An 18,081-nucleotide genomic window follows, 5' to 3' on the forward strand; every position below is an offset into this window, starting at 1 on the left:
ATGCAGGCTACAACCATTGGCCCGTCTCGTCCCGCACTTGGCCCGTGGGTCCACTTTTTTTTAAGTTTTTTTAATTTTTTTAATTTTTATGATAAAACTTTCAATGTTTAAAAATTGAGAAACTTTAAGAAGTTCACAAAATTAAGTAAAGACTTTGGGGAGTTGGATGATAAATTGATAATTCAACATTTTCATCATATTCATACTATGACATACACAATGTATTCTTTAAATTTTAGCACATTAAAAAATATATAATACTTGTCTTTTTCAGTTATACAAAAATTTGAAACGTTAATGCAAGAGTACATAAAAATAATAATTAATATACACAAGTGCAAGTTTTTTTATTTTATTTTATGCGGACTTGTGGACTGGTCCGCGCAGTTGCAGGCTTATGCATGCCAGGCCACTACGGGCCTGCAGACTCACTACCCTGACCTGCCTCACATTTTTTTCGCGGACCTGTGGACTGGTCCAACGGCGAGGTCCTAATTCCCACCCCTAATGGGTTAGGTAACGAGTTTTCCCGTATCCTATCCTAACTTGTATGTCTTAAGTAACAAATGTATTATTATAATGAAGAAATGGCTGAAGTTAGAAAAATTTACTTAAGTGACAAGGAGTTAGAATGTAATAATTAATATGGTGTATTATATGGTTTCATACATGTTATTGACTCTATGATGTATAAAAGGTGATATTAGTCATACGTACTCGATAGATATACAATTAATATTAATATTCATGATGATATGATGTACACCCTTTATATAAAGGTGGATCATAATTAGATTTTTTATATACATGTATATATATATATATATTAGAAAAATTGATTTTGGATGAGTTTATGCATAGTCCTCGATGGATAATGCATTTATTATTATTTTCCATTATATAAAAATATTAGTTGTTTCTTTTTTCACTTTATGTAAACGTGTAAATAAGTATTTATTATTTTTCAAATAAAATAAATATATATTATTATTTTTTTTCGTTTTTACTTTTATGTAAAAATTAAGCGAAAAAGAAAGATAAGATTCAGAAAAATAAAATAATATTATCTGAAATTTTAAAAGAAATTATATAAAGAGGCAGGCAGTAGTGTTTTTGAAAAAATACTCCTTAAATAGAAAAAAAAGTAAAAAGAATGATTTTTTTTGTATAATTTTATTAATAAAATAAAATAAAATAAAATAAAAATACAAGAATCATTATACCACCGGAACATAACAGAGATAAATATTCATTTAAAAACCAAAAATGATAAGAGTATGATCATTTAAGAAATGTTAAAGGAAATTGGTGTAACCAAATTAATTTGATACATTAACGGGAGGCCTTTTGACACCTATTTATTACGGTCTGTCATTAATGAATACATATATTTGTTATGTAGCAAAGAGAAAGTGATAGCTTTAATTGTAATTTGACGTTGAAGTTGAAGATGACACAGAAGTTCAGAGTGGTATTTTAGGGAGAAGATTTATGATATTTGAGTGGACTCAAGAAGAATCAAAACAGTGTTGTAGAATTTCTTCAGAAATCGAAAAGGAAGATTGTGGTGAAATTACCTGAAAGCCCCAAACTTAGGTATGAAGAATAAATGGGTGGAGACTGATGGGAAAGGTCCCACATCGGAAAACCGTCAGAGACGAAAATGACCGAACATTTTGGTGAAGGTGACAGAGGAATTGTGTAGGGTCAAGAGATGAAAAGTTGGTTGAAATAAAAAGAGTGGAGGCAATGATGAATGAATAATGTTAGGAAAAAATTGATCCATAACCATTTAACATGTAGAAGTAAAATAATTATAAAATATATAATTTTTTAGAAAAAAAATCGTGTTAAATAAGTATAAAAAAATGGTTGTGAAAATAAAATATTATTGTGGAAATAATGTTATAAGATGGGTTGATAAAGGAAAAAAGTTTCTGCTAAAACCATGTCCCTCTCCCAAGATGCTTATTGCCTTCAGTCATTTTCAAGGATCACTCAACTATCTATCTTTTCATTTAATACCATTTGTTTCTTTCCCCTTTCACATCTTCCCATATTTAATACTGTGAAACCCACTTTCATATAAAAAAATGTTTGCTCCTTCTCTTTCTCCAACATTCATTTTTCTCAAACTATCAACAGAAGAAATGTATATACAGAATATACATATATATATATATATATATATATATATATATATATATATATATATATATTCTACATTATTCTGAAACATTCATTTCAGAACATGTTTTTGGAATTTGTCATGCAAAAACATGTTCTTGATTGGAGAATCAGAAAAAGTGTTCCCAAAACAATTTTCTGAAACATATATCTTACACTTTTCAATCCAGAGCATGTTACAGATTACACAACGTAAAAAAGTGTTCCAAAACAAGTTTTCTGGAACATATATATCTTAAACTTTTCTGAAACACAATTCAGAATATGTTACAGATTGAACAATCTAAAAAAAGTGTTTCGGAATGATCAATCTGGAACATTGAAAAAAAAAACACGACAACAATTTATCATACCAATGTTTTGGGCTCAGGCATGACAAGTATATCTCAGGTCCAAAAACACCAGCAGCATTAGCTCCATGTTGTACTGTTTCCAAATATATTTATCACCATAATAAAAGGATTTAAATATATTTTTATTTTTCTATTTGACTCGATTTTTTTGCTTCACCTTCTAGAAAATATGTGGAAATTAGTTGTCCAAAAACCATAGTTATTTTTTAGTCCATAAAACAAATAAGTAGGTACCGGTCCTCTAAACAATTTACATTCTTACTTGTCAAACCAAAGAACTCATGGCCCATTACATAAACCCAACCCAGTCAATGCATAAGATGATTTTAACACTCACTCGTCCAAACAATTTTATTGCTCAATTTTTTTTTGTCAAAATTAAGAATTAATAAAAAAAAAAACTGACATATTCAACTATACATGTCTTATTTTGCGACGAATTCATTAATTCAAATATAACATATGGTAATGTATCGTTCATCTGTCCCATTAGCAACCATATTATCAGACATAAAAGGACCATCATAAATTTTCATGACTAATTTTTGTAGATATATTTTAAAAACCAAAACCATTGTAATTTTTGGTACACTAATTTCTACACTTTATTAAAGACTAAAAAAAATTAGTATACCAAATTGAGGTACTAAAAACATTCACATAAATTCGAAATAATCAAGTTTTTAGCATAACATGTATGTGATCGTCTCTCCAACACAACCAACACATTATTCTCTTCCTTGAGAGCCAAAAACGTTCAAAGATAAATATTAGTGACGAGCATAACTCAAGCGGCACAATCATGTAGTTGAAATTTAATGTACATCTCTCCTCACACTAATTCTAGATCTCCTTGTAATTAAAATAACTAAGATGCATTTTCCACATAAATGAATAATTAGCCTTTCAAATAAAAAAATAAACACAAGCACCGTGGACATGACAATAATTACAACTCACCTTTTTCATAATAAATAGTTCATGCTAAATTTACACCGGGTGTTGGTATTTTATAACAAGTTGTAACATTCTGAGGAAATAATATTCAATGTTCAAATCACCCCAAATACCATTTTCTAATTCCTTAATTATCAGTTACCATAAAAATTAGTTGGTAAGCTATTTTAAGAGAGAATGACTAACAGGATTCAAATAATTACAGACATACCTTAGTTGGCAATACTCGTTCAAATTAGTGACGGATTTCTGTTTCTTAGAGCTGTGAATTTATGTTCTAAATCCTATGCTATGGGACTCAATCACACCTTCATAAAAGAATTAATAACAAAAAAAAAAGGATAAGACGAAAAAGAAGCACCACCTTAAACCACAGTGGTGAAGTCGGTAGTGGGAATTCAAAGGTTTGTGCACATCATTCATCTTCAAAATCTAAATAGTTGACAAGCATCAATACAAGCCTGCAAATGGAAAGTTGAGATAAAAGTTTACTTCAGGTTCCTTGAGGAAAATGATAAATAGAGTCACGAAAAGTGTTGCTTATGGTGGAAGGTGTGACGAATTTTGCATTTCCAATTAATATTGTTTGATTAACATAAACTTCATGTATTAATCTCTTTTCTATTTTTATAAATAAGTTTTTTTATTTGAAAATAAAATATGTTTTCTTCCCTTCCATCGCCTACCAAACCCAACTAAAAAAAAAATCATTTTATTTTTGTGACAAGATAAAAGGGAAAGAACACTCATCAAATCTGAAAGAACAAGAAGGCAAGTGAACATGCTAGGTACTTTCCCTGCAACCCAATACTTCAGAGCTTGGAATGGTTATAATCGAGGTATAATACTGTTCATCTTCACCAATCTAACACAAGTCGCTTAACCTCCTAAAATGATACTTTGCTCACGAACACATTAATATGGCAGCAAAGATCTTTGAGTTCCACTCAGTTAATGGTGTATAAGCACATACTTTAATACTGTGAAAACTCTAATTTCAGTTCCTAAAATTTAGATACAGAGGTGGAGTACACTAGGAGGCAAAGTTCAAGGTTATCGTATGATATCACCTGAATGAAAACACACGTTTAAAGATCCATAATAGGAGTTCCCAATTGTTTATGATGAAATCCATTGCAGCACCACAATCTAAACTAACTAAAACTACACGATATCGCAGACTAAAACTAAAGATATGAAGAATACCACTTCACAAGGACTGCTATGTCATGTATGTCCCCAAATCAAGTATTAAACTTAAACCCAGCTATACTTAGATAATCTGTCTTGACAAGTATCCTTTTAAACCAGAGTAGATGTGAAGATACATGTATAAAATAGGATATTAACGAACCGAGTCTTTATGAAGTAGCCCAAAAAGGCATAATGAATTACTGCATAGGAAAACATTAACAGTAAGTTCCTACTCCATAACTTCTACTTCAAGCACTTGCTGTCTCTATGAGACCTATTGAATACTGCCAAGAATGCATTATGGAAAAGTTTTATGTTACAATATGCTTACTGAATCCTAGAACAGTGGCCCAAATAACTATCCTTATAATTGTAAAATAATATGCTTCCTGAATTATGAATGTGATCATTACCGGTTCAGAGATCAGTTAAAGAACTAGTGAAATGATGAGATATCTCTTGGCATTGGATGAGTAAAAAGCTCAGTTTGTGAAATTAATAATGAATACCAGTAGTTGCTGTAAGAATTTTGAAATCCTGAGATCCTTCGTCCAAAACCCGATCACAAACTAAACAGTTATCTAGACCTATCCAGTCATTAATAACAGAATATCTCCAATCTTCTCTCAATAATAATAATTAACTCTAAGACCTCAGCCAACAGTAATAGAAACCAGGCAGGCTTGCCTAACACAATCCCAATGCATCACATTAATCAGAAAAATAAATAGACATAATATTAAGCAGTGAGAATGTAAAACACAAAAATATGGCAGATAAGCATATGTTATTTTAAGGGCAGCACAAACTAACCTGAAGACAGTTATAATGATGATTGTTAAGTAATACGCAAGTTTGGCCAAGCGAAATTTCTTCTCAGAGTTAAGTACTCTAAACACTTCAGTAACATCGATGAGATGCTGCTGTTTCATGTACCTGAATCATTGAAATGGAAAAATAATGAACTGAAAGAGAACATACAAGTTTATGTTCTAAGCCTTATATGGGAGTTCAGAACAAAATATGTGCACATTAGTTCAATATTTATTGTGACCCAAATATATTCACAGTAATTGTAAATATACAATATAAGTCAGAACTGTTCAAACACAAAACTAGTGACCACAAGTTCCTTTTATTGGCACAACCAAATACCCTATAATAAATTCAAACCTTAAGAACACAATCTAGTATGCCAATTAATTGAACAATAAACCTCAATATAAAGAAACAAATATCCTGATGGCATTTAAGAGAAGATAAACCATTAAGTTCAAGATACTGGCAGCGACAGTCAAAAGCCACTATTCCTGGTATTCATTCCACCAGTAATCTCGATGGTGAAATAAAATCAATCGGCATGAATAGCTGCTGCAGTGTTTTTAAATTTTGCAATTTTTTAATATCAATTATATAACAATACAGGAAAATAAAGTTGAATTGATCCATATTCTTAAATGAAAATTTGTTGCATACAACTTTCTTTAGATCACGAGCAATGAAAAATAAACAAACAGAGAGGACTCCTTTAGTGACACGGAATTTCTTTATCAGTTACTTATTATTTATGAAAGCATCTAAGCCTCAAGCCTTCAAATTTTAGCTTTCCTTAGTTCATCACTCCCTTTATGCCCCCAAAACAAAGTAGATGCAGGCTTGTGATTTATAAAAGCAAAAAAGACGAAAATTCAAACCAGAAGAATAGGCTATTAGATGGAAGATTCTCACAGCAAGGAAAACATTAATCTTAGACTACCACCACCAAAAAATCCACTTTAGCAAATCTATAATAAAGGGGAATCATAATTGACAAGGGGAATCAAAACTTGAAAAGGGGAGAAATCATGTAATGCTTTCATGTAACTTGAGCAGCACATTGTTCACCTTTTGTATAAAATTTAGTACTTACAGCATCACATGGTAGCATGTAACAGGAACCGTCATCAAAAACATGATCCAGTGACCTGTTAAAAGGCAGAAAGCGCACAACAATCCCTGCCCAATAAACTCAGGAACGATGAAGTAATTAATCCTTGATGAAGCATCATATGGGTTGATAAAATCGGCTTCTAAGTCAGTCAGCATCAAAACCTTCAACCCAAAAAAGAAAGAAAAAACATGTTTAGATTCATCGAAGCTAAAAATCAATCTGAACATGAATCCTCTCTGACAGTTCAATCACATTGGAATTAAATAACGAGCTCAAGCAAAGAAAAAAGGTTGAAATGGAAAGAAAAAGAAAAGTTAAATGAATACCTGGTAGAACGTGGAGGCTAAAAAAGCGATGTGGAAAGGGAAACAAATGATAAGCCAAAAGAACAACTCCAAACCCATTATTAATTAACAGAGAAGCAAGGAGAGATAGGTCGAGTATATTGATTGGAAGAAGCTGATGAAACCTCAACAAACAGTTGACAACGTTTGAGTTGTTGCCTTGTTGGAACACTGAACACGGACGAAGTGGTGAAGCCTGCACACGACAAGTTGCACATTACCTGTTTGTTTTAGTTACAATTTTTTAAACAACATTTTTCAATGGATTTTTTTTGTTTGAATTTTTACACTCATGTAGGAGAACATATTTAAAGAGTTAAAAAAAAGTAAGTAGATATAAACAATATTATATATACATGCAGAGAAAGAAAAATCGCAAATCAAGGTAAATCCAATTCGAACCTACGTTAATTCTTATTGAGGTTTGAACTTTCAGATTTCCAACCATTAATGGTGCTCTGGCTTCATCATTCTTCATCTTTCTTCAACGAATAATCATTAAACAAATTGTTAGGTATGAACACCACAAAACTAATCAATTTAAAATTTTGTATTGACACAGCAACATTATAATATTAACAACATTTTTTTCGGCAATATATTATAAGAAACCCTGTATTAATAAGGTTAGCCACACATAACTACCAATGAGAAACAACTCAAATAACAATTTATGATGCCAACCCACGCTGGCTTAAAAGCCTAGACAATAGAACTTTGTGTCATTTCATATAATAAACAAAATATGTTTCATTTTCATGTGAGGAAATTTTTTAGAACTATTTTCAGGTGAAAAACATCATTTTTTTTCATGTTGACATGATTAAATTTCAGTTAAGTTAGTTTGAGTTAAACTTCATTAAAATTACAGTAAATAGTTTATTACAATTACAAAGTTTAAATAAATTGAATCTGAGATGAATTTTGTTTTTAATAAAATTGAAAAATGTAAAATACGTTAGATACATTAATCTACGAAAACTGAAATCCAAATATACTTAACCCTGGTATTTAGTAAAAAAAAACAATAATATTAAGTTATATAATATGATTTTACTACTATTTTCAAAGTAAAAACACGTAGACCTAAACAAATTCATTTCACAAGTCCTTTTTTGGCATATGATATTAATTATAAGATTAGCATACGATGATAGTTGGATTAACGTCTGAAGAATATTTCTATATAAATATATCTTTGACGGTGATAAAGAAAAGAGTTAGAATTAAAAATATTATCTTTTTTATTTTTTTAAGTTTAATTAAGGTTATTATCATTTTAATGTATTTTTATTTTTAAGTATTGCAAAAGGATGATTATGATTATATATAATCAGTGGCGGAGTATAAGAAGAGACGGATTATAATCTCCCAAATTTTGAATTTTTTTAATTATATGTAATTAAAAATTTTGAAAATTTTTAAATTTAGTATAACATTTTGATTTTTTTTAAATTATGTATAATATATGAGAAATAGATGAAAATTAAATTATTTTTTTTTATAAATCATAAAATTTAATGTTAACTAATAATAAAATCTGAAATTAAATATAATAAAGAATAAAAAAGGTTATCTATCAATCATATTGTTATGGACTGTGGACGACGAAGAGTGATATTTCCAGGTGGGTTGAAGTTAATCTCAACTTAGGAGGTAAAGAATGAAGTGAGAGAAAGTGCTACTTGTTTCATGGTGGTAGCTCAGGTAGAAAAGAAGAGTGTAAAAGAACAAATCAGGTGTATACTGGTGGTAGAGGAGTATACAGATGTATTTCCGGATGAAGTGGCGAGATTACTGTCGAGTAGGGATGTAGACTTCACTATTAATCTGATTTCAGGAGCACGTTCAATAATTGTTGCTCCATATAGAATAGCACCTACGGAGTTGACCGAACTCAAAAAGCAAATAAAGAATATGTTTTTAACAAATATGTTACTAGGCTGCAATAGTAGCATAAGACTTAACAAATCTTTTGTAATATCCCGTGAGTCCTAAAAATTTGCGCAATTGCTTCAAGTTACTAGACTCCAGTTATTGTTTAACAGCTTCTAATTCCTCTGCATCCATAGCTATACCTTAACCTGAAAGAGTATGACTCAAGTAGTCAATTTGTTGTACTCCAAAACAACATTTAGAAAATTTTGCAAACAACCGGTGCTTTTTTAACATACGCAAAACCACCTCCAAATGTTGTAGGTGATCTTTCCATGTAGCGCTATATTTTAAGAGATCATCAAAGAAGACTATAATAAATCTTCTTAAAATTCCTTAAAAATATCATTCATAAGACTTTGAAAAGTGGTAGGAGCATTTGTCAATCCAAATGGCATAACGAGCCACTCATAATGACCATGATGAGCCCTAAAGGTAGTCTTATGTCTATCCTCCAGTTTTAACAAAATTTAATGGTACCCTGACTTGAAATCTAATTTAGAAAAGAAAGAAGCTCCAAAAAGCTTATTAATTAATTCATCCACAGTCGGAATAGGAAAATTGTCTTTGATAATGTTTGCATTGAGAGCCCTATAATCTGTACAAATTCTCCATGAGCCATATTTTTTCTTCACCAAGGTGATGGGAGAAGAGAAGGGATTTTACTGGGTTGTATAATGTTGTCCTCTAACAACATTGACACCAACTTCAATTTCTTCTTTCTGACTCTAAGGGTATGGGTATCTGAATGGTTTAACCTTAACAGGTTGATAAGCTTCTAGTAAAGGAATATGATGATCATGTGACCTGGGAGGAGGTAAGAGAATGGGAGTATCAAACACGTCATTGTAAGTGTGAAATAACAATGCTAATTCAGGCTCCATGGTAACATTTGCTTTTACCAACTGCAACTATAAACTTCAGCAATGGAATTTGTAGCCACCATTCGTCTTATGTAATGTAATTATGCAAGTTCTGAAAGCATCTCACAATGTCCCTATAAAGTTGTGAATTTACCATTGAACAAGAATTTCAATTGTAATTTATCATAATCAGCAATGTGAGAACCAATTTTTTTTTAACCAGCTGGCTCCTAGAATGAGATCTGCATCATATATAGGAAGCAAAAATATTGGTAACTTGAATATATTTCCTTGAGCTTGTACCTTCAACTGTTTTATCATGCCTTCAGCTAACAATTAATTACCATTTTCGACCATTATCTGAGCTACCACCATCAATCATAACAGTCACAGGTAATTTGTCGATATATGCCCTGAATCAAATAGTATCAACACCCATGCCACCTTTAGAAGCATTTAAAGAAAGATGGTGATCTTCGATTTGCATTAGCTCACCTTCCTAGGCACCTTGATTCAACTCTAGAGTAGGCATTTCTTCATTAACATCTTCTATTTGCGACAACAAAAATTGTCGGTTAGGACATTTATGGTTAAATAAGAACATCTCATCACAGAAATAACATAGGTCCTTTTCCCTTCTGAATTTCATTTCTGCAGGGATAATTTTCTTCACACTTGGGGATCGTACGGGAGGGCCTGGTGGAGTACGCAACAGCGGTGGCAATGTGTATTTATTTTGTGCTTTCAATGGAGTAATCATAGGGATTGAAGTATGTGAAAGTTGAGTGTATTTCAGAATATATTTCGGAATATATGAATTTATAAGTGGTTTTGAAACATGAATATATTTTTCGTCAAACAGTTTAGCCGAAGCCACAACACGCAACAATGTTGGAGGGCACATAGCAACCACATCCCATCTAATTTCAGGGTTCAAACCACCCAGAAAACAATTCAAAAGAGCCACATTAGTTAATCCCAATGATCTATTAGCTAGAAGCATGAACTTCAAATAATAATCAGCCACGAACCTGTTTGTTGAAGTTTGAAGAGCTTAGCCATGGGAAAATCAAATGGTGAAGGACCGAATTGAGATTCTAAGGCTCTAGTCAACTCCGACCAATTAGAAACCATAGATAATTTCTACGACATTTGGAACCATGACACTACATCCTTCTCGAAATGCATCACAATAATGTCAACTCTCGTTGCATCAGGGGTATTGTGGTGTGTGAAGAATTTTTCGACTTTGAAGATCCATTCCAGAGGGTATTGATCCATCAAAATGAGGAAATCCAATTGAAATTTCCTTGATTGCCGAGTTGTTTGCAACACCCCTATAACTATTATCAACAATTTCAACATTGTTCACAACACTTCCAGAAGGTTGGGAAACATTCCGTAATAGTTGATTCATAGCCAACTGAATTTGCTCCATTAAAGTTTGTAGTTGCAATAGCTTGTCATTCTGTTCTTGATAACAAAAATTCATCATTTGACCGATACGACGAATGTCGTCCGAATGCGTGCGAATTTCCGATTGCAAATCCAAATCCTTTAGCTTGGTGTTCTCAGCGATGGAAGCTCAATGAAAACACACCAATTAATCAGAAATAACTATAAAAAAAAACAACCCAATGAAACAATATAACCTCGAGATGAATTAATATTCAACCGTGAAGAAAGAAATCCATATACATGTCTAATACAAGTGGTAATTAAAATCGTATTAATAATGGAAACAAAAGCACTCCAAGTGATTGATGAAATGTCGTAAGGTCATCTTAGAATGAGTGAGAAGAGTGTCAGATAAGGATAAAAAGAGAGCATAAATTCAAATAGAAAAAATTCAGAAAGAATGTTCAACTCCAACTAACTCAACACCATTAATCATTAATCTTTCAGCCTTATAATCTCTTTCTTCTTTCTTTTTCCTTTAACTGAATTTGGTGCCACGTTTTTCTCATTCATTACACCTGTTACAACACACCTTAAAGAGACTCTTCATAGTAATTTCCTACAAACATAAATTCTATTGAGCATAAATGATGAATACGAAAAAAATAGTCAATAAATTATAAAAATAAGTTTATATATCTTTGTGGGTAAGGCAATGATAGGTGAGACATTGGATTGTTTAGGTGTGTTGTACATTAGAGGACGAATCTTGAAAAATGGCTGGTATGCTAAGATATGAATAACAGGTATATGATAATCAAAACAAAAATATTCATTCCAAACTTAGGTACGATGTCTCATTGGCCACAGATTTCAGATGCTTACATTTTTGGATTTACTTCATATGTAATGTAGTGTGAACTCTGAACAATCACTGCATATGAGAAAATGAACAAGACAAAGATAATTGTGATGGTTTATGAATAATAACAGTTTTTTTAAATAATGATTAGTTAGAAAAAAAATATATATAAGCAACGAATTAAAGATAAAGAAGTTGTTCAAAGAAAGGTTCAGTGAAGGTGTACAAAGAAGTTGTTTCATAACTTCTCAACATAAATTATTTCTAAATTAATTAAATGTTTTCGAGAACACTCTTTTCAAAATTCAACATAAAAACCATTAGTTCCTAAGGTATAAACACATTCAATAATATTCATGATTAATCAAACGTATTTTAATAAGTCATAAATCTACTGTACACATCATTGAATTTAAAAAACATAAGTGGGCCAGTCCAATAGTGTTCAAACAACAAACCTTGTTTAGCGTACCAATCACCAATTATTTTATGCGGTCCAGTAAACATGTAATTCAAATCTATATCAATAAAATTGTTCACAGCTTGGCCCATGTAATCAATCACATAAAATAAGCAACGGATTCTCATGTACAGAGAAAGGATGAATTAAATATATTATTGTTATTAATTAAATGAATGAATTTATGAAGTTTCATTTAATTCTTCAATTTGATGATAAAAAGTGAGAGAATAATTAAAAATAATAATAATTTGTATTCAGACATGTGATTGATTGTACCAGCGTGAACAAGCAGATTTTGATTTTAGCTTCATTAAAATCATTTGAAGGACAGAAAGTAAGTTAAAAAAAAAATCTTAATCAAATGGGATAGTAGTTTGAATCCCGTAAATGGATTTGCCGGTAGTAGCAGCAGCGTAGGCCCGTTTTTGGTTGCAACTGAAAAAAGTGAAAGCAGAGTCACAGGCGTGGTGTCCTTGTTTATACGATCTTCTGACACCAGATAAAAAATACACTAAACTACAAACACATAACTCCTCATCATCTCTCATTTTCTGACATAAAAAAAGCCATATTAAAAGCAAATATTTGTATTCCATTTCAAAATTTCAACCCTTTGCTATAATTGTTATCATTTAAGTAAAACTATTATCCAAATACAAGTTCAGATTTTTCTGAAGGAAAGTTAAAACACAGTACCAGGCACTCATGTTCATTTCAAACACAATTGTAAACAAGCCACAGAACAAATGTGGCATGGTTTTTTTGGATGGACTCTGTTATCTTATTGTGAACTGTGAACCAAGATTGACTAAAGTTGACTGAACCCACTTGGAACATAATGATACCCAAAATTTTGGCTTTCACAAGTATTTATTTAAGTATTTTAGAGTAGTATAGGACGTATATAGTAGTGGTATTTAAAGTAGAAGCAAGGACGGTCAGAGAAATTCAAACTCCACCTCGAGAACTAAACCAATTTCAAAACCTCCACCATTCTAATTCTCATTCTTCTTCTTCTTCTTCACCTTCTTCTTCTTCTTCTTCTTCTTCTTCTGTACTTCACTACTTGCCATAAACAACTAATGCTCTTTCACTAACCAACAACAATGCCAATGCATCATCTTCTTATATCACTCTTTCTCTTCTTCGTCGTTACTCCAACCGCCTCTCTCAACTCCGACGGGCTCTCCCTGCTGGCCTTGAAAGCCGCCGTGGACTCCGATCCCACCGGCGTCCTCAGCTCCTGGTCAGAAAACGACGCCACCGCATGCCACTGGCCCGGCGTGTCCTGCACCGGCGACAGAGTTACCCAACTCTCTCTCCCTGACAAGGGCCTCAGCGGTTACATTCCCTCTGAACTGGGATTTCTCAGCTCCCTCAAAAGATTGAGTCTTCCGTACAACAACTTCTCCAACGTCATTCCCCCCTCTCTCTTCAACGCCACCACCCTCATTGTCCTCGACCTCTCTCACAACTCGCTCTGCGGTTCCCTTCCCTCGCACTTTCTCTCCCTCAAGTTCCTTCGCCATTTGGACCTCTCCTCCAACTATCTCAACGGCTCCCTCCCTCCTACCCTCTCCGATCTCACTTCTCTCACCGGAACTCTCAATCTTTCTTTCAACTTCTTCTCCGGCGGGATTCCGGCCACCCTTGCTAACCTGCCTGTGGCTGTGAGCCTCGACCTCCGCAACAACAACCTCACCGGGAAAATACCCCAGGTGGGGTCCCTGCTGAACCAGGGTCCCACCGCGTTTTCTGGCAACCCTGGACTCTGTGGCTTCCCCTTGCAAACCGCGTGCCCCGAAGCGCAAAAGCCTGGGATTTTCGCCAACCCTGAAGAGGGTTTCCCTCAGAACCCCAATGCGCTCCACCCCGAAGGCTCAGACCAGAGAGTGAAACCACACGGTGGCGGCTCCGTCGCGGTTCTAGTCATCTCCGGGCTTTCAGTCGCGGTTGGAGCGGTTTCTCTATCTTTATGGGTTTTCCGGCGTCGGTGGGGCGGCGGCGAGGAGAGGAAATTGGGGGGGCAGAAGTTCGAGGGTGAGGTGGATGCGGGCGAGGGGCAAGATGGTAAATTTGTTGTGGTGGATGAAGGGTTTGAGTTGGAGTTGGAGGATTTGCTTAGGGCGTCTGCGTATGTTGTTGGGAAGAGTAGGAGTGGGATTGTGTACAAGGTGGTTGGGGTCGGAAGAGGGTCTTCCGCGGCGGCGAATGTTGTGGCTGTCCGGCGACTCAGCGAGGGTGATTCCACGTGGCGATTTAAGGAGTTTGAGTCTGAAGTGGAGGCCATCGCAAGGGTTCGTCACCCCAATGTGGTTCCGTTGAGAGCTTATTATTATGCCCATGATGAGAAGCTGCTTATCACCGATTTCATTCGCAATGGAAGCTTGCACACTGCTTTACACGGTATCAATTCTTTGTCTTTCTTTTTCAAATTCGTTAGGGGTGCTTTAATTCTGCAATTAATTATCATATATGATGTTATTGGATGCGTTATTGTGGAAGTCACGTGTAATTTTGCGGCGTTTCTTGCTGTTCTTAAAATGGAACTAGTATGTATGCTTAAATTTGCTGCAGTGTAGTTGCATAAGGCCAATGCTTAACATATTTTGAGTGTGCGACTTTGAATTGGTGATAGCCACCATGTGATGATGATTTTAAATTCTAATTTTTACTCCTTTTCGAAAGTCAATTTTAAGATCATGTGATTAGCATCATGATGATTGTACTGGGACATATGCAGGAGCTGGTGGATGAAACACTAACCTGTTCCTACTTTTTACTTTCACATGTGTCTTCTCTTTTTCTATCCTTTATGTGGTGTTCCGTATTTCCACTACATATTTTGGGGGCCATGGTCATCGTGTCCTTTGTGAATTGTGCCTATGCTCTTGATAACCAAAATCCCTTTTTTTGTGTATTTTGTCCGTGAAGAGTTATTGCTTTATGCTGGTGAATACTTGCTATCATAGCTATGAGTGATGCTGGCAACACACTTTCCATCGGTGGTTATAACTTTTGCATGGCCCATTGGGTCCCTTTCTCCATTTACTGTCTAAACTAAACTTGAATCAATGATAAAAGAGTAAATTCGAAAAAGTGTGTTGTAGTTTTCTCTCGCTACAATTTCTCTTAATTGATGTCCTATATTAGCCGACAGTTATTTAGAAATTCTTGTGAACATTCAGTAGCATTCTTCCATAATATCTTCACGGTCCTAGTTTTGTGCCAATAGTGATAGCTGCAAAAAAGTAATCATGCTTTATATTTTTGCATGACGCCATTTTGGTGATTGAAAACCCCATGGACCACGGTCCCAATGCAGTGATTTACCACGATGGATTATTGTCTTCTACCGATTTCTTATGCCTTTCATGTAGTGTGATGGTCCTCAAAGTAAAAGGATTTTTGTTTACCTGTAATGTGTATTGAGCATTATAACAATGAAGTCACTATCCATCAAATTTGACGTTAAAGAATGGATTTGTTGTGACTCTACAGTAGCATCTGCAATGTTATCTAGGTAAGATCATTGGCATTGTTTGCGACATAAAACAATCGAAATCTCACGTGATTATTGATGATTTGCTTCTCATTTTTTCATCTCATAGTTGTTGTGAGATCATTTTCAGTTTCCACTTTCTACTTAGTTTTCTCAAGCATTTTGTTCTTTGTATTTGGTGTTGCATGGTTGCAGCTGGGCCTTCCAATTCACTGCCACCATTGCCATGGGCGGCAAGGTTAAAAATTGTTCAAGAAGCAGCGAAGGGCTTGACGTATATACACGAGTTCAGTGGTCGCAAATATATCCATGGCAACATTAAGGCAACAAAAATCTTACTAGACGATGAGCTCCATGCATACGTGTCAGGTTTTGGACTTTCTCGCCTTGGTTTGGGTCCGCCAAAACGGAACAGCTTGAACCAGTCTTCTATAACCACTGCAATGAGTTCAAAGGTTGCAGCTTCCTTTAACCACTACCTGGCACCTGAGGTGCGCATGGCTGGTGGCAAGTTCACTCAGAAATGTGATGTGTATTCATTTGGCATTGTGCTTTTGGAAGTTCTGACGGGTAGGATGCCAGATTTTGGAGCAGAAAATGATGAGAAAGTTCTTGAGAGTTTTGTGAGGAAAGCGTTCAGGGAGGAGCAGCCACTGTCTGATATCATTGACCAAGCACTCATCCCTGAAGTTTATGCTAAAAAGCAAGTCATTGCTGCATTTCATATTGCTCTGAACTGCACCGAACTCGACCCAGAGTTGCGACCGCGAATGAAAACCGTGTCAGAGAATCTTGATCACATCAAATACAGTGAAAACCATGTATAGTTCTGGTTCTTGTGCTGGAGTCTTTTCTTTTTCTCTCTTTGATGTGTTTAGTTAGTTTGGTTTTGTAACTTCCAATGTCTCGATGGAAAATGTTCTTTTCGTTTTCAAAGGAAATCATGCAGCAGCCCAATTTGATGTAGTTGTGTTACATATCTTCCTTCTGCACATGGAAATACATAATCCTACACCTCGTGGCATTTGAACACCATGCACAAGTTAATCATGTTGAGTGCAATGTTAATGTTGTCTCCTACAAAACATTTAGTTAATATGTTTCAAAAATATGGTATCTAGTTAATATTGTCCTATACAAGAAACTTTCACACATCACTTCAATTTAAAATTAAAATTAGGTTAAATATATTTTTAGTTTGGATATTTGATCACAAAACTCAAATTGGTTTCCTCTTAAACCTTGATATCTTTAAACTTTAAAAATGAATATATGTAGTTTTTTTTAATGTAATAACATTAACTTTTTTTTTTATGCGTTAAATGATGTTTTAAATTGATATATAAGCTTCTTACACAATTTATCACGTTCTACCATACATGTCAACATGAAATATAGTTTAATAAGTAAAAGAAATCAATGTTATCTAATTATAAAATTATATCTATTCATTTGCAAAGTTTGAAAATTAAGAAATATTAAAGTTAATGCATATGGACGAATTTTAATTTCGAGTTCCATTAATAGAGCTAAAAAACAAAATTGAAATTAATTTGAAAGTGTTAAAATCATTGCATGTTGAATGGTTAAGAGCCAGTAACCAGGCTTTCAATAATCTAGTTCACAACAACTGGTCTAATCTTGAATAGTTGGTATTGCATGCGAAACATAGAAAAGAAGGAAAGGTGACTAAGGAGTTGTTGGTCGAAGACATGAAGTTGAGGATGAACCCCACCAAACTCACCAAATAATTCTCACCACCACTCAAACAACACAAACAATGGGAAAAGGTTAAACTTGTATCATGGCATGGCTTGATGGTGAAAAGTTTCTTTCTGGAATATATGCTCACAAGTTCTCTAAATTCGGACACATGCTTAATGCAGTGTCTTTCTTTCGCTAATTCCACTTCTCAATAGCTTTAAAATAGAGCACGAGATGTATAATAAATTGTAGGATTAGGTGTGGTTTTGATATCTATTTTTTATGAAATTCGTAATTTTTGTTTCTTTTCTTTTTTTCACTACTTTAATTGTTTGTAATTTTTATTTCCAAGTTGTGTTTTACATATTTTTAGTCTTTTGCTTGTTCAT

The 18,081-nt window shown here is 33.9% G+C and overlaps 2 protein-coding genes across 4 annotated transcripts; one reads left to right on the forward strand and one right to left on the reverse strand.

The window, feature by feature from the left end:
* Positions 1 to 3,584: 3,584 nt before the first annotated feature.
* Positions 3,585 to 7,464, reverse strand: LOC114177952 (protein cornichon homolog 1-like). Of its 3 annotated transcripts, none has more exons than XM_028063574.1 (5): positions 7,372 to 7,464; positions 6,948 to 7,161; positions 6,601 to 6,782; positions 5,505 to 5,627; positions 3,585 to 3,958 (listed from the first exon to the last, which is right to left on the reverse strand). In XM_028063574.1, the coding sequence occupies exons 2-5, from the start codon at positions 7,023 to 7,025 to the stop codon at positions 3,913 to 3,915; spliced, it is 429 nt and encodes a 142-aa protein (XP_027919375.1). In that variant the 5' UTR covers positions 7,026 to 7,161; positions 7,372 to 7,464; the 3' UTR covers positions 3,585 to 3,912. The 3 variants fall into 3 exon arrangements, with proteins under 3 accessions (XP_027919375.1, XP_027919383.1, XP_027919391.1); XM_028063582.1 differs by having other exon boundaries at positions 7,368 to 7,392; XM_028063590.1 differs by lacking the exon at positions 7,372 to 7,464 and adding an exon at positions 7,322 to 7,337.
* Positions 7,465 to 13,158: 5,694 nt separating this feature from the next.
* On the forward strand, positions 13,159 to 17,041 carry LOC114176370 (receptor protein kinase-like protein ZAR1). The gene is made up of 2 exons (XM_028061408.1): positions 13,159 to 14,892; positions 16,184 to 17,041. The coding sequence occupies exons 1-2, from the start codon at positions 13,593 to 13,595 to the stop codon at positions 16,813 to 16,815; spliced, it is 1,932 nt and encodes a 643-aa protein (XP_027917209.1). The 5' UTR covers positions 13,159 to 13,592; the 3' UTR covers positions 16,816 to 17,041.
* Positions 17,042 to 18,081: the final 1,040 nt, after the last annotated feature.

The sequence above is a fragment of the Vigna unguiculata genome, chromosome 1, assembly GCF_004118075.2.
Source record: "Vigna unguiculata cultivar IT97K-499-35 chromosome 1, ASM411807v1, whole genome shotgun sequence".
NCBI classification, from domain to species: domain Eukaryota; kingdom Viridiplantae; phylum Streptophyta; class Magnoliopsida; order Fabales; family Fabaceae; genus Vigna; species Vigna unguiculata.